The 15,935-nt window shown below is 44.0% G+C and overlaps 1 protein-coding gene across 3 annotated transcripts; it reads right to left on the bottom strand.

Moving 5' to 3' along the window:
• Window positions 1-1,014: 1,014 nt before the first annotated feature.
• On the bottom strand, window positions 1,015-15,850 carry GPN3 (GPN-loop GTPase 3). Of its 3 annotated transcripts, none has more exons than XM_003932253.4 (8): window positions 15,731-15,850; window positions 12,512-12,620; window positions 7,911-8,078; window positions 5,779-5,903; window positions 4,157-4,272; window positions 3,928-4,024; window positions 2,360-2,488; window positions 1,015-1,722 (listed from the first exon to the last, which is right to left on the bottom strand). In XM_003932253.4, exons 1-8 carry the CDS (start codon window positions 15,776-15,778, stop codon window positions 1,663-1,665), a joined length of 852 nt encoding a protein of 283 aa, XP_003932302.1. In that variant the 5' UTR covers window positions 15,779-15,850; the 3' UTR covers window positions 1,015-1,662. The 3 variants fall into 3 exon arrangements, with proteins under 3 accessions (XP_003932302.1, XP_010341184.1, XP_074258354.1); XM_010342882.3 differs by having other exon boundaries at window positions 15,771-15,840; XM_074402253.1 differs by lacking the exon at window positions 15,731-15,850 and adding an exon at window positions 15,310-15,395.
• Between the last annotated feature and the right edge of the window lie 85 nt (window positions 15,851-15,935).

The following is a 15,935-nucleotide window of genomic DNA, read 5'->3' as shown; positions in this document are numbered from 1 at the left end:
CCAATGAGATAGTGAAATCCTTGAGGACGAATTGTCAGATTAAGCTTTGAAACCCCAGTGTCCAGTGTGGAAGGCACTGGGCCTTTCACTCTTCCCCACAGGCGTATACCATACTCTCTAGAAGCTAAAACAGGGAGGATCAAGGAAGAGGACAACTAAAAAGCTGCCTCTTCTTTCTTCCCCTCCTATGTGACAATAAAGTTTCTAAGAATTAGCAACCCTGGGAGATCAGGCTGTTTGCACACTCTCCAACCTCTAAGGGTCACAGGAAAGTCCCCAAGTAGCACAGCACATCCTCACGTTGCCCACTCATCATGCTCCTTGTTGAGTGGATGGTGGTGTGGACACCTGACCCTTCTCTCTAGCCTGGGCCCCCAGGCATAAGCTACCACTGATGCCTATAGGTCCTTGGTCCTTACATTTTGTGTTGTTGTTTGAGATGGACTCTTGCTCTGTTGTCCAGTCTGGAGTGCAGTGGTGTGACCCTGGCTCACTGCAACCTCCACCTCCTGAGTGCAAGCGATTCTCCCACCTCAGCCTCTCAAGTAGCTGGGATTACAGGCAGGAGCTACCATGCCCAGCTAATTTTTTTTTTTTTTTTTTTTTTTTTTTTGAGACGGAGTTTCGCTCGTTACCCAGGCTGGAGTGCAATGGCGCGATCTCGGCTCACCGCAACCTCCTCCTCTTGGGCTCAGGCAATTCTCCTGCCTCAGCTTCCTGAGTAGGTGGGATTACAGGCACGTGCCACCATGCCCAGCTAATTTTTTGCACTTTTTAGTAGAGACGGTTTCACCATGTTGACCAGGATGGTCTCGATCTCTCGACCTCGTGATCCACCCGCCTCGGCCTCCCAAAGTGCTGGGATTACAGGCTTGAGCCACCGCGCCCGGCCGGTTTTTTGTATTTTTAGTAGAGATGAAGTTTCACCACATTGGCTAGGTTGGTCTTGAATTCCTGACCTCAGGTGATTCACCCACCTCAGCCTCCCAAAGAGTTGCCATTACAGGCGTGAGCCACCATGCCTGGCCGCATTTTGCTTCTTTAATTAAAAAGAATCAAATTAGACACTGCAGTGTACTTGTTATCTAGGACCAAAAATGATTAAAAACCTTTGTTTCTTTTATATATATATACATACATATCTCAAAACATAGTTATTTTTACTTTTTAAGTTATATAAATAATATACATTTTCAATATAGGAAAATGGGAAGGTACAGATAAGCAATGATCTTATGTATATCTTTCCAACTTTTCCCCTTCAGACATACATATTTTGTTACAGTAATTCCTGCATCTCAAAAACAACACAAAAAGTGAAAATAACATTAGACTAGCCTTAACCTTAGTTAGGTGCGAATTTATATTACACATAAATCTATGTGCATTCATTTCAATTCTGACTTACAAAATCTAAAGTGATGCTGTTATAATACTACTAAAATATTCCACTTTAAACAGCAGCAGCTTCAGGATAATTAAAAACTTGATTCAGGCATGCAGCTGATACAGAATGAAGTATTACTTTTTTTTTTTTTTTTTAAATATTACTTTTTCATTAAAATAGGTAGTTTCTACTATTGCATCCTTTGAAGAGAAGACTGTTCTGCTTGTTTGGCCACAAGCTCTTCATGTATAGACGGTTACTTTTTAGGAAACTCTTCATTCACCCTGGCATTCTTGAAAATATTCATCAAACATAGAAGACTCATCTTCACGTTCCTGACACAATGGGAACACAAAATAGAAAATACATTCATTTCCCTTCAGTTAGAACTGGTATGTTGTTTAAATATTTTTCAGGTAATACCCTATGTGGAACTAATTACCCAGCACCAGCTCCAGGTGTTGCTTACAGGTAACTGCTAATAGTAAGAAAAGGCATGACTGACAGTTTTTCCAGATATGTGCTAAATTAATGTGCATCTATCTGAGAAGGATTTCTCATTTGAATTTACATTCACAATGATTCTCAGCTAATTTGCTGTGAGAGTGCTTTACCTCCCTGGTAGCCTGGTGGTCAGGAAAAAAATTAAAACAAAAATGCTTTGCTGACACTATCATTAGCCTTCTCAATGACATATGTGAAGGCAGCCCAATTTCGCCTCCTCTTTAAACATACACCCCCAAGGTCTGGGTACACAGAGGTTTTGTCATTCTGCCTCAACAAAAGTAGAGTAAACGTGATACTACTTGTAAAGCACAGTGTCAATTTCAGAGATCACCCAGAAAAGCCCAGGTAACTGCTATCAATAAGACAAAAAACTAATTTAAGGAGTCACCTGTATATGCAAGAGTCCACTGAGTGCTGGCAAATAGTTTTATCAAAAGCTAACAAACACCTCCAATCAGAAATTACCTTTGGTTCTTTAAATTCCAGGTCTTCTCCGTATTGAATGGCAAAATCAATATGCTGTAATACAATGTTCATACTTTCTTCATCTGACTGATCGTAAGGTAAAAATCGAACCATGCTGTAGTCGTCAATCTACAAGTTGGGGATTTCAAGAAAAGTCCATTCTGAAGTTGGGCAAAATATATAATTTTCAACTTACATTTGAGTTTTATAACCATTTGTACTTCTGATTAAAAACAGTGATGTGTTTAGGGGAAGGATAGGAGGGACAGCTAGACACAGTAAATCACTGATTTTTTTTTGACTTCTGATCTGCTAGAACATTTGTTAGCTTATTACTTTAACTAGACAGTTTTATGGGTATTTATCTGAATTTAGCCACCACCGGAAATTTCACAGGTGCACAAACAGTCCTGAACTCTCCAAATGGTTTGAAATAATGACATGTTAGTTAATTTATTGGCCACCACCAATAACTACTTCTAAATTAAACTTCTGACTGACCAGGCCACAGCCCTTTCCCCTCCTCCACTTTGTAGAAAATAGGGTTGGATTGTGCTTTTTATAAAGGTGGCTAATGACTGGACACAGTCAAACACTTGACCAGATGTCTAGGAAAAAAAAATTTTTTTTTTCTTTTATGAGATAGGGTCTCTCTGTCACCCAGGCTAGAACACAGTGGCACGATCATGGCTCACTACAGCCTTGACCTCCCAGGCTCAAGGGATCCTCCCGCCTCAGCCCCCAGAGTAGCTGGGACTACAGGTGTGCAGGCACCATGCCTGGCTAATTTTTTTTTTTTTTTTTTTTTTTTGAGATGGAGTCTTCTTGTTGTCAGCCCTGGCTGGAGTGCATTGGCAAGATCTTGGCTCATGCAACCTCCGCCTCCCAGGTTCCAGCAATTCTCCTGCCTCAGTCTCCTGAGTAGCTGAGATTACAGGTGCCTGCCACCACACCTGGCTGATTTTTGTTATTTTTTAGTAGGAACAGGGTTTTACCATGTTGGCCAGGCTGGTCTTGAACTCCTGACCTCAAGTGATCCACCTACCTCAGCCTCCGAAAGTACTGGGATTACAGGGGTGAGTCACTGAGCCCAGACATTTTTTTTTTTTTCTTTTTGGAGACAAAGTCTCCTTGTGTCGCTCAGGGTGCAGTGGCGTGATCTCCATTCACTGCAACCACTGCCTCCCGGGTTCAAGCAATTCTCTTGCCTCAGCCTCCCAAGTACTGTGACTACAGGTGTGCACCACCACGCCCAGCTTTTTTTTTTTTTTTTTTGTATTTTTAGTAGAGACAGGGTTTCACCATGTTGGCCAGGGTGGTCTCAAACTCCTGACCTCAGGTGATCCACTCTTCTCAGCCTTCCAAAGTGCTAGGATTACAGGCATGAGCCACTGCACCCGGCCTAATTTTTATTTATTTATTTTTTTTAGACATAGGGTCTTAACTATGTTACCCAGGTTGGTCTTGAACTCCTGGACTCAATCCTTCCACCTTGTCCTGCCAAAGTGCTAGGATTACAGGCATGAGCCACTGTACCTGGCCAAAAAATCCAAACTTTAAAAGCTTACCAGTCCACATATAGCTTTAGTCAGTTTCTTGAATTTTTTGCTTCTTAAGTCACTTGTAGAATCTTCTAATAAAGAATACATGTCTGGATCTAAAAACCTTTAAAAGATAGAAAGACTGATAAATTCAGGAGACTAGGTTTATAAACCAACCAAACTTTCCATCTAAATAAAACAGAAGGTTTATCTCTGCAATTGAGATCTGATAATAATGGAAGAACAGTGAACTCACTTCTCAATTTCCTTTTTAGCTTTTTTACTCAGCAGATCCATTTTTGTCATGATGTTGACCTGTGGAATTTCTAGAGAGATCATGGCACTCAGGGCTGCCAAGATGCCAGAAATAAACTGAAAGAGGAAACAGAAAAGGGAAGATGAACTGACTGTTGCCAACAAAGTTACCTGGTCTTTGCACAGAGAGGCTTCTATTCCTCACTGAAACAGAATTGGCCTAAATAAAAGAAATGCAGGCTGGGCGTGGTGGTTCATACCTTTAATACCAGCATTTTGGGAGGCTAAGGTGGGCAATCACCAGAGGTCAGGAGTTCAAGACCAGCCTGGCCGACATGGCAAAACCCTGTCTCTACTAAAAATACAAAATTAGCCACGTGTGATGGCACGCGCCTGTAATCCCAGCTACTCGGGAGGCTGAGGAAGAAGAATCATTTGAACCTAGGAGGTGAAGGTTGCAGTGGCCCAAGATCGCGCTACTGCACTCCAGCCTGGGCAAAAAAAGTGAAATTCAGTCTCAAAAAAAAAGAAAAAAAAAGAAAAGAAAAAACAGTTCCCTAATTAGGTGTTTGACTCTTGGTTCCCAAAGGTGAGGGAAGATGTTGACAACATACAGTGATCACAAATGTCAATTTAGACAGCATTTTAATTTCCTTTCCCATCTAATATTCCTTAAGAGCTAATAAAATAAAATTTGATCTAGATAGTTCATAAACTGGACAAAAAGTCCTCAGAAAATTAAAATAGACTATTTTATAAAATAGCTAAATAGTTATCTGCTTCAGTTTTTTCGCCCCACCCTCCTCTGCCCCGCCCCCCACCTTTTTTTTTTCTGTTGAGACAGAGTCTCACTCTGTCACTCAGGCTGGCCTGCAATGGTGCTATCTTGGCGATCTCAGCCATTGCAACCTCTGCTTCCTGTACTCAAGTGATCCTCCCACTTCAGCTTCCCAAGTAGCTGGGACTACAGGCACAAGCCACAACACCTGGCTAATTTTTGTATTTTTTTTGTAAAGACAGGGTCTCACTCTGTTGCCTAAGCAGGACTGGAACTCCTAGGCTCAAGCAATCCTCCTGCTTTGACCTCCCAAAGTGTTGGGATCATAGGTGTGAGCCACTGTGCCTGGCCACCTCAGTTTCTTCTCTCAGTTCCTCCTAAATCTCTATGATACCTTAATTTACTACTTTTGAGTTATAATATATTATCATGATAATTTAATAACAAAGGGATACTAAGTAATTCTGGAATTGTTTGTGAAATATCCATAATCACACAATAATTAAAGGAAACTGTCATCTGCTTGTACTCATAGTTAAAAAAAATCTGTAAGAGGCTTTGGGAGGTTGAGGCACACAGCTCACTTGAGGTTTGAGGTCAGGAGTTAGAGACTAGCCTGGCCAACATGGTAAAACACTGTCTCTACTACAAATACAAAAATTAGCCAGGCATGATGGCGCATGCCTGTAATCTCAGCTACTCGGGAGGCTGAAGCACAAGAATCACTTGAACCCGGGAAGCAGAGTTTGCAGTGAGCTGAGAACATGCCACTGCACTTAGCCTGGGCAACAGAGTAAGACTGTCTTAAAGAAAAAAAAAAATCTGTAAGAGATTTAGGTTCAGACCTTGAATGACTCCACCATGAACTGAGAATCAACAAGAAAAACTCCACAGACTCGGAATTCCCACTGCTCGAGCTGCTGGACCAGCTGTTTCATCACAGGCAGGTGAGTGTACAACTCAATCTGACCTACATGAAGAGTATTGCAAGAATTTAAGAAACAGCAAATATGTTAGAGGTAAAAAATTTTCCCCATAAGATGGATAAAACTAAAAGCCAACACATTTTTTTTTTTTTTTTTTTTTGAGACGGAGTTTCGCTATGTTACCCAGGCTGGAGTGCAATGGCGCAATCTCGGCTCACCGCAACCTCCGCCTCCTGGGCTCAGGCAATTCTCCTGCCTCAGCCTCCTGAGTAGCTGGGATTACAGGCACACACCACCATGCCCAGCTAATTATTTGTATTTTTAGTAGAGACGGGGTTTCACCATGTTGACCAGGATGGTCTCGATCTCTTGACCTCGTGATCCACCCGCCTCGGCCTCCCAAAGTGCTGGGATTACAGGCTTGAGCCACCATGCCCAGCCAAGCCAATACATTTTTAAGGGACCCACAGCCTCTCAAAGCAATCATAAAACCTAAGGTACTGCCACCATAGGAATCCCAAGCAAACTATTCAGTTTTAGTTAGGAAATGAGGTTCTATGGGTTGGGCAGAGTGGCTCATGCCCATAATCCCAGCACTCTGGGAGGCTGAGGTGGGTATATCACTTGAGGCCAGGAGTTCAAGACCAGCCTGGCCAATATAGTGAAACCCCATCTCTACTAAAAACACAGTAAAAATAGCTGGGTGTGGTGGCTCACGCCTGTAATCCCAGCACTTTGGGAGGGGGAGGCGGGTGGACCATGAGGTCAGAATTTCAAGACCAGCCTGGTCAAGATGGTGAAACGCTGTCTCTACTAAAAATACAAAAATTAGCTGGGCATGGTGGCAGGCACCGTAACCCAGCTAATTGGGAGGCTGAAGCAGGAGAATGCTTGAAACTAGGGGGTGGAAGTTGCAGTGAGCTAAGACTGCGCCATTCACTGCACTCCAGCCCAGGCAACAGAGTGACTCTGTCTCAACAAAAATTGAAAAAAAATTGAAAAAAAAAAAAAAAAAAAAAAAAAAAAAAAAAAAAAAAAAAATTAGCCAGGTGTGGTGGTATGGGCCGTAGTCCCAGCTACTCCTTGAGATGCTGAGGCATAAGAATTGCTTAAACCTAGGAGGAGGAGGTTGCAGTGAGCTGAGATCACACCACTGCAATCCAGCCTAGGCGACAGAGTAAGACTATGTCTGAAAAAAAAAAAAAAAAAAAAAAAAAAAAAAAAAAAAAACCGAGGCCGGGCGCAGTGGCTCATGCCTGTAATCCCAGCATTTTGGAAGGCCGAGGTGGGCAGATCACAAGGTCAGATGAAGACCATCTCGGCTAACATGGTGAAACTGCATCTCTACTAAACATACAAAAAATTAGCCAGGCACAGTGGCACGTGCCTGTAGTCCCAGCTACTTGGAAGGGTGAGGCAGGAGAATCACTTGAACCCGGGAAGTAGAGGTTGCAGTGAGCCGAGATCGTGCCACTGCACTCCAGCCTGGGCAGCAGAGCAAGACTCTGTCTCAAAAAGAAAAAAAAAAAAAGGAAAGAAAAATCAAGGTTCTTCACATTTTAGTTTTCTGCCAATCAATATGAGTGTTATTGGCCATGACTCACACAGCTATAATCCCAGCCATCTGGGAGGCCAAGGTGGGAAAATAGCTTGAGCCTAGGACTTTGAGACCAGCCTGGGCAATACCGTGAGACCCTATCTCTACAAAAATAAGTAAATGCTACAAAAGTAAGTATAGTTTGGGAACATTCATCAAGCGGTACACTTATGATACATATACTTTTCTGTGGATATATATAAGGTCAATTAAAAGCAAGGGGAAAAAAGTGAGGGTCCTAAATGGTCAAAGTCAGGTTAAGCTCAAGGTGAAAGTTCACAATTTGGGCTGGGCATGGTAGTTCACACCTGTAATCCTAGCACTTTGGGAGACCCAGGTGATTCGTCAGGAGTCCGAGACCAGCAAGGCCAACATGGTGAAACTCTGTCTCACCTACTAAGTATGGAACTATCAAGACTTTAAGGAAGACAATGCATTCAAATTGTTGACTCACCTGGGCAATCAAAAAGGATATAGTCGTCTTCTACGTGGCCAAGACAGTTCTCTAGCCAGTCGAAATTATTGGCAAAGTACTCCATGCAAAATACCAATCCTCCATTGGGACCGAATCTCAGAGAATCATCCTCCATTACATCATCCACCTCAATCAGTTCCCGAATGTCTGAAAAGAACAGATAGGGCCTATTATACATGTGTCCCTTCAACAACTGTTATCCTTACTAGAAATAGAACATAAAAGTTAACCATTACATAAAAAACTCATATGCAGGAAATTATGTACATGGTTTTTCACTGTAGCAGTGTCCATTAATAGAGAACTGAGCAAATAAATTACTGTACAGCCAGACAATGGAATACTATGCAGCCATAAAAGGGGGAAATCTCTTTAAGTATTAATAATACAACCTCCTAGGCATATTGTTTAGTGAAAAATGCAAGGTACAGAACTGTGTAAGAATGCTATCGTTGGTATTAATAAAAAACGAAAATTCACTACATAGGCAATACATATACATCTTGAATTTTATGTGCACAGACTATGGAAGGACACACCAGAAATTGGTAACACTGGCTGCCCTTAGGGAGGGGAGCTGATTGCTGGGACACAGAGCTGAGAGGGAGACATTTTCCTGTATACTTATTCTTTAGTCTTTTTGTGTTATGAACCATGTGAATATGTATTACCTATTCCAAAAAAGTACAAAACCAAAAAAAGAAAACCAATTATCATTTCTTACCACAATGACCCTAGGGAAGATACTTCCTCTCCCGGAGCCTCACCTTTCTCATCCTGGGGTAGAAGGATGAGAACTATGAGATAATGTATCAAAATCACCAACAGGGGCTGGGCGTGGTGGCTCACGCCTGTAATCCCAGCACTTTGGGAGGCTGAGGAAAGTGAGTCACTTGAGGTCAGGAGATCAAGACAAGCCTGGCCAACATGGTGAAACTGTCTCTACTAAAAATACAAAAATCAGCCAGGTGTGGTATCGTGTGCCTGTAATCCTAGGTATTTGGGAGGCTGAGGCATGAGAATTGCTTGAACCCAGGAGGTGGGGGTTGCAGTGAGATGAGATGGTGCCACTGCACTCCATTTATACCGATAACACCTTCCTACCCCTCCCCAGCGATAAATAGTTTATCCAAATTGGGACGATAAATCTGGCTTGCTTTCTTCGTAGACAGTTTCACTCTGCTGCCCAGGCTGGAGTGCAGGAGCACAATCAACACTCACTTCAACCTTGACCTCCTAGGCTCACACGATTCTCCCACCTCAGCCTCCTGAGTTGCTGGGAATACAGGTGCCACCATGCCCAGCTAATTTTTGTATTTCTTGTAGAGGTGGGGTTTCACCATGCTGGCCAGGCTGGTCTTGAACTCCTGGGCTCAAGCCATCCATCTGCCTTGGCCTCCCAAAGTGCTGGGATTACAGGTGTGAGTCACACTGCTCATCCTAAGCCTTCATTTTAACTAAGCTAGCTTAGAGTGCTTTCCGTTTGCTTCAACCAAATGGTTCCAAAGTGTTACAATGCTTTTTTTCTCAAAGATAGGCATTTCACATCTCCTCCTCTCCCTTCAATCCGCCTCCCCGGAAACTGCTCACTCATTAACAGAAATCAAAAGCCTCTTCTTTGCACTTAGTGAGTGCAAAGAGAACATCCTCAAACCTAAAATGACCAGTCTCCCTCCACAGGAAATGATTATCACACACTCAACAGAGCTGTAAGAATCACCCTTGATTCCTTACTTTCCTATGCTTTTTTGGTTCAATCCCCCACAAAAATGCTGTTAATTCAACTTTCAAATACATGTTGAATCTGTCTACTTCCTTGCATCTTCACCATGACCACCTTTATACCTGGTTAACTACAACAGCCGCAGTGCAGGCTGTACTTTTTTTTTTTTTTTGAGATGGAGTTTTACTCTTGTTGCCTAGGCTGGAGTGCAATGGTGCCATCTCAGCTCACCACAAGCTCCGCCTCCAGGTTCAAGCGGTTCTCCTGCCTCAGCCTCCTGATAGCTGGGATTACAGGCATGTGCCACCACACCCAGCTAATTTTGTATTTTTGGTAGAGATGGGGTTTCTCCATGCTGGTCAAGCTGGTCTCAAACTCCCGATCTCAGGTGATCCACCTGCCTCAGCCTCCCAAAGTGCTGGGACTACAGGCGTGAGCCACTGCACCCAGCTCTGCAGGTTGTACTTCTACTCTTGACCCACTACAGTCCATTTTTCATCTGAGCACTTGAGTTGTTTTTTAAAACACAAATCAGTCCAAGTGCGGTGGCTCACGCCTATTGCCCCAGCACTTTGGGAAGTCAAGGTGGGTAGGTCGCTTGAGCCCAGGTGTTTCAGACCAGCCTGGGAAACGAGACTAGCCTAGGAAACACGGTGAAACCCCACCTCTACAAAAAATACAAAAATTAGCTGGGCATGATAGTATGTGCCTACAGTCCTACCTACTCGGGATTGGGAGGCTGAGGTAAAAGGATTGCTTAAGCCCAGGAGGTTGAGACTGCAATGAGCAATGATTATTACAGCCTGGGTGACAGAGTGAGACCTTGTCTCAAGAAAAAAAACAAACAAACAAAAAACCAAGGCTGGGTGCAGTGGCTCATGTTTCTAATCCCAGCACTTTTGGAGGTCAAGGCAGACAGACTGCTTGAGCTCAAGAGTTTGAAACCAGCCTAGGCAGCATAGTGAAACCCTATCTCTACCAAAAAAAAAAAAATTTTTTTACAAAAATTAGCTAGGCATGGTGGCATGTGCCCACAGTCCCACCTACTTGGGAGGCTGAGCTGGGAAGATGGCTTCAGCTCAGGAGGCAGAGGTCGCGCCACTGCACTCCAGCCTAGGCGACAGAGCTGGACCTTGTCGCAAAAAAAGCAAAAAACCCCCAAAACATGTATCAGATGTCAATCCTTTCCTCTACTTAAAACCCTCTAGTGGCAACCCACTGCCAACAGGATAAAATCCCATCTTCTCATGTCCTGTTAGTCCCTACCCACTTCTTTCTTTCAGTCATTCTGTTTCAGCTCACTGACATCTTGGCCTTCCTGGAGCATACCAAACCCTTTCTAACCCCCGGCTATTTATTTTTGTATTTTATTTTTCAGAGATGCATCTTGCAATGTTGCCCAGGCTAGACTTGGAACTCCTGGGCTCAAGTAATCCTCCCATTTCAGCCTCACAAGTAGCTAGGACTACAGGTACATCTTCCCATACCCAGCTTAGCATATTTATTGATCTAAATGTTCCCTCATTTTGGAAGGCCTTTTCCCAGTCTGAGGAGCATATTATCATCCTTTAAGTCTAGACTCAAAGGTCCTCTCCTTGAGGAGCATCACACACTGGGGTCTGTCGGGGGGAAACAGGGGAGAGACACTGGGAGGTGGGGAGTTGGGGAGAGATGGCATGGGGAGAAATGCCAGATAAAGGTGATGGGGAAGAAGGCAGCAAATCACATTGCCATGTGTGTACCTATGCAACAATCTCGCATGTTCTTCACATGTACCCCCAAACCTAAAATGCATTAAAAAAAAAAAAGCTAGAAGTAATGGGAAGCAAAGTTTGAAAATTCAACTTTATATGGCAATACTCGATGGGAAAAATACAATTTAGTATAGGACTCAATGAACAGTTCTTTTAAATTACACTATTTCTTTTTTTTTTTTTTTTTTTGGAGACGGAGTTTCGCTCGTTACCCAGGCTGGCTGGAGTGCAATGGCGCGATCTCGGCTCACTGCAACCTCCGCCTCCTGGGTTCAGGCAATTCTCCTGCCTCAGCCTCCTGAGTAGCTGGGATTCCAGGCACGCGCCACCATGCCCAGCTAATTTTTTTTTGTATTTTTAGTAGAAACGGGGTTTTACCATGTTGACCAGGATGGTCTCGATCTCTTGACCTTGTGATCTACCCGCCTCGGCCTCCCAAAGTGCTGGGATTATAGGCTTGAGCCACCGCGCTCGGCCTAAATGACACTATTTCTTAAAAAAAAAAAAAAAAAATCCCCTCCTCAGAGTCATCATCCTCCCTGACCACCCTAGCTAAAGCAACCTCTCCCAATGATTCCTTCTCATGAGCCTATCTGCAGCCATCACATTCTGTAACATGTTTATCATCTTGTTTATTGGCTATTTCCTCCACTAAAGGGTTGGTGAGGGCAGGGATAGTGTCTGTCTTATTCTCTGCTATAACTCTGGTGTCTGGCATAAAACAGGTGTTCAACAGACACTTAAATGAACAAATTAAAAGAATTAAAAAAAAAAAAAACCCAGGCTCCTGACTTACGGAGATCAGCAACATACCACATGATTCACTACAACACGACTAAGCATGAAGGGGACAGAATGAAAGGGTGCTGAGGGAGGCATCCATTTACTTTTAAAATCTGTATCGAAGACCAAGAAAGGATACTGTCATACACATCACCATGAACAGATATAATCAAATGACAAGCTCATGCTATTTACCATAAAACCAGGGATCCAGACTGTAAGAAGTAATTTCTCAGTTTCTGTGCTAAGCAGCCAGTACTCACTGCCTCCCTAGTCCTTACTGTTCCTGAAGGTGCGAGAAGCCTCTAGTCAGGACTTACCAGCCATTACGGAGTAGTTGAAGTGTTCTGCTGCTGGATCCAGGTTTACAACTTGAACAGAGCGGTTGAGGGCTTCACAGTGCTGGACCATGGTGGCACAGTAGGTACTCTGTAATATACAAGGCATTGTGAGAGATTAAAGCAACAGGTAGTGTAGGGCTACCCTCCATACTCTGGAATGCTATCCACTAAAGTAAAAACTAAGCCTTCAACAACCAAGAGAACAAAAAACGAAAAAACAAACAAACGAAAAACAACCAAGAGGCTGACTGAAAAGGGAAAAGACACCTGACTGGACTGCAGATACAAACCTGACTTAGACTAATGGGTAACTCTGGGGAAGTTACTTCTCCACTCTGCCCCTGAACTTTCTTGTCTCTAACTTGGATGTCCTCCATAATCACTAAGGCTCCTTACTGCTCTAACATGTGACAAGCAGTATTTAAAGGCAAGATTTCTGGTTACATAGTATAATACCTAACACAGGATCTCTACCAGAATTTGTACAGTACAAACAAAGCTTTAGGTAGGATGGTCAGGGATGATGTCTCTGAGTAGAGGATATCTGAGTATATGAGAATGAGCTTGTCAACCTAAGGGGAAGAGCATTCCAAGATGAAGGAGCGTCAAGGTCAATAAATAGTCTGGGCCAGGCACAGTGGCTCACGCCTGTAATCCAAGCACTTTGGGAGACTGAGACGGGCAGATCACGAGGTCAAGAGATCGAGACCATCCTGGTCAACATGGTGAAACCCTGTCTCTACTAAAAATACAAAAATTAGCTGGGTGTAATGGTGTGCACCTGTAGTCCCAGCTACTTGGGAGGCTGACGCAGGAGAATCGTTTGAACCCAGGAGGCGGAGGTTGCCATGAGCCAAGTTTGCACCATTGCACTCTAGCCTGGCAACAGAGCAAGACTCTGTCTCAAAAAAAAAAAACGTCTGGAGGTGGCTGTTCTCTTAGTGCCTTTACACATACTGTTGTCTCTGTCTGGAATAGGTCACTGCAGCCTTGACTTCCTAGGCTCAAGTGATTCTCCAGCCTCAGTCTCCAGAGCAGTTGGGGCTACAGGCTCTCGCTACCATGCCCAGTTAATTTTTGTATTTTTGGTAGAGATGGGGTTTCACCATGCTGCCCAGGCTGGTCTTGAACTCCTGGGTTCAAGTGATCTCCTAGCCTCAGCCTCCCAAAGTGCTAGGATTACAGGCTTAAGCCACCACACCTGGCCACATCACACTGTATCTTAATTGACAGGTCTTCTATTTGTGTTCCCCAAAAAACTACAGGCTCTGGGTAAGTTGAAGGTCACATCTTAGTTACATGTACATGTCTTTTACCCAGAATAAGTCAATAGCTTAGAACAATGTGTTTATTAAAGACTGTGGCCTCATGACACCTCCAAAGACTCTAGTGTTTCCGTCACTTCTTTTTTATTTTTGAGACAGTATCTCTGTCACCCAGGCTGGAGTGCAGTGGCAGGATCACAGCTCACCACAGTCTCAAACTCCTGGGTTCAGGTGATCCTTCCACCTCAGGCTCCCGAGAAGCTGGTACTTCAGGTGACTGCCATCAGGGCTGGCTAATTTTTGCATTTTTTTTGTAGAGATAGGATTTTGCCATGTTGCCCAGGCTGGTCCCAAACTCCTGGGCTCAGGCGATCCACCCACCTCTGCCTCCTAAAGTGATAGGATTATAGGCGTGAGCCACTACGCCTGGCTATGTTTCCCACACATCTGTTATTTGATCCCTGTCTTCACCATTCCCACTGTATTTGAATGTTGCTAACATTCCCTTAGTATTTGTTTACAAGAAAAAATTTTATCCCTATTTTAACTACCAGTTATATGATATAACGTGAAGTCAGACATAAAATTATATGAAACTTTTAAATGCTCTTAATTTTAGCTAAAATTAAAAGCTCTGAGTCGGCCAAGCGTGTTGGCTCATGCCTGTAATCCCAACACTTTGGGAGGCCAAAGCAGGAGGATCACGAGGTTAGAAGTTCAAGATCAGACTGGCCAACATGGTGAAACTCCATCTCTACTAAAATATACAAAAATTAGCTGGGCATGGTGGCTCATGCCTGTAATCCCAGCTACTTGGGGGGCTGAGGTAGGAGAATTGCTTGAACTGGGACACGGGAGGCAATTACAGTGAGCCGAAATCGAGCCACTGCACTGCAGCCTGGGCTACAGAGCGAGACTCCCGTCTCAGCCAATTAAAAAAGCTGTGAGTCGCCGGGCGCAGTGGCTCAAGCCTGTAATCCCAGCACTTTGGGAGGCCGAGGCGGGTGGATCACGAGGTCAAGAGATCGAGACCATCCTGGTCAACAGGGTGAAACCCAGTCTCTACTAAAAATACTAAAAATTAGCTGGGCATGGCGGCGCGTGCCTGTAATCCCAGCTACTCAGGAGGCTGAGGCAAGAGAATCGCTTGAATCCAGGAGGCGGAGGCTGCGGTGAGCCGACGTCGCGCCATTGCACTCCAGCCTGGGTAACAAGAGCGAAACTCCGCCTCAAAAAAAAAAAAAAAAAAAAAAGCTGTGAGTCTAAGAACTGCTTTCTGAAAAGACCTAGGGATTTAAAAAGTGCTGAAGATACACTAGCACTGATCACAATTTCTCCTACATGCAAGGTGAAGAACTGAAAGAGAAATGAAAAAGGAACAATTTCCTCAATAATGATCCGATGTCCCTTCATGTTGGGTCCATGTACCACTTAAAAGCCCCTTAATCCTTAAATACCAAAAGTCCACGTCCCAAGTTCTGAGAAACAGTAATTAACGAGACCCCACTTTACCCTCCTGGGAACGAGACAGGGCCGGATTCTGGAGTTTAGACAAAACTAGATTTAAATTTTTGCTGTAAATTACTGGCTGTGCGATCCTGAAGAAAAAAAAAAAAAAAAAAAACTTTACCTTTCTGTGTCTCGTTTTCCGTAAAATGAGAATAATGCTATCTCTCTTACAGGATTGCTGTAGAGATAAGCGAGGCGTTTAATCTACTGCCTGGAGCGTAACTATCCAATAGATATTAACAACTACCATCATTTCCCTTTCAAAACAACAACAAAAAAGAACGTGAAGCCAGAGAGCTTAAATGAGTTGCGTAGGGTCTCAGGGTTTCCAATACCTACACCCGCCGGCTCACTCAGGACCCAACCTCCCGCCTCCCACGAACTCCTACTTTTGTCTCCTCTCCCTGTCCCCCTAGAGCCTCACCTTCCCGCTGCCAGCGGGGCCCATGACCAGTTGCGCATACCGGGTCATGTCGGCTTTCGGAGATACGGCAGCCGCCTGCTACACTCGCTCAGCCTTCGCGCCACGCCCACTGAGTTTCGAGAAAATGAAGTAGGAACCAATCGCAATCCACGTTCTTTCTACGACTCCTGTTCTACCACACCTCCTACTACGGGGCAGCCCGCGG

This window comes from Saimiri boliviensis, chromosome 7 (assembly GCF_048565385.1).
Source record: "Saimiri boliviensis isolate mSaiBol1 chromosome 7, mSaiBol1.pri, whole genome shotgun sequence".
Lineage (NCBI taxonomy): Eukaryota > Metazoa > Chordata > Mammalia > Primates > Cebidae > Saimiri > Saimiri boliviensis.
This window is presented reverse-complemented; position numbering and strand designations above follow the sequence as displayed.

Coding starts and splice junctions, on each gene's coding strand:
- GPN3 (XM_003932253.4), bottom strand. CDS start 15,778: ATGACCCGGTATGCGCAACTGGTCATGGGCCCCGCTGGCAGCGGGAAG. Junction 5,904..7,910: donor TATCCTTTTTGATTGCCCAG/GTGAGTCAACAA, acceptor CTCTTCATGTAG/GTCAGATTGAGTTGTACACT. Junction 4,025..4,156: donor GCTAAAAAGGAAATTGAGAA/GTGAGTTCACTG, acceptor TATCTTTTAAAG/GTTTTTAGATCCAGACATGT.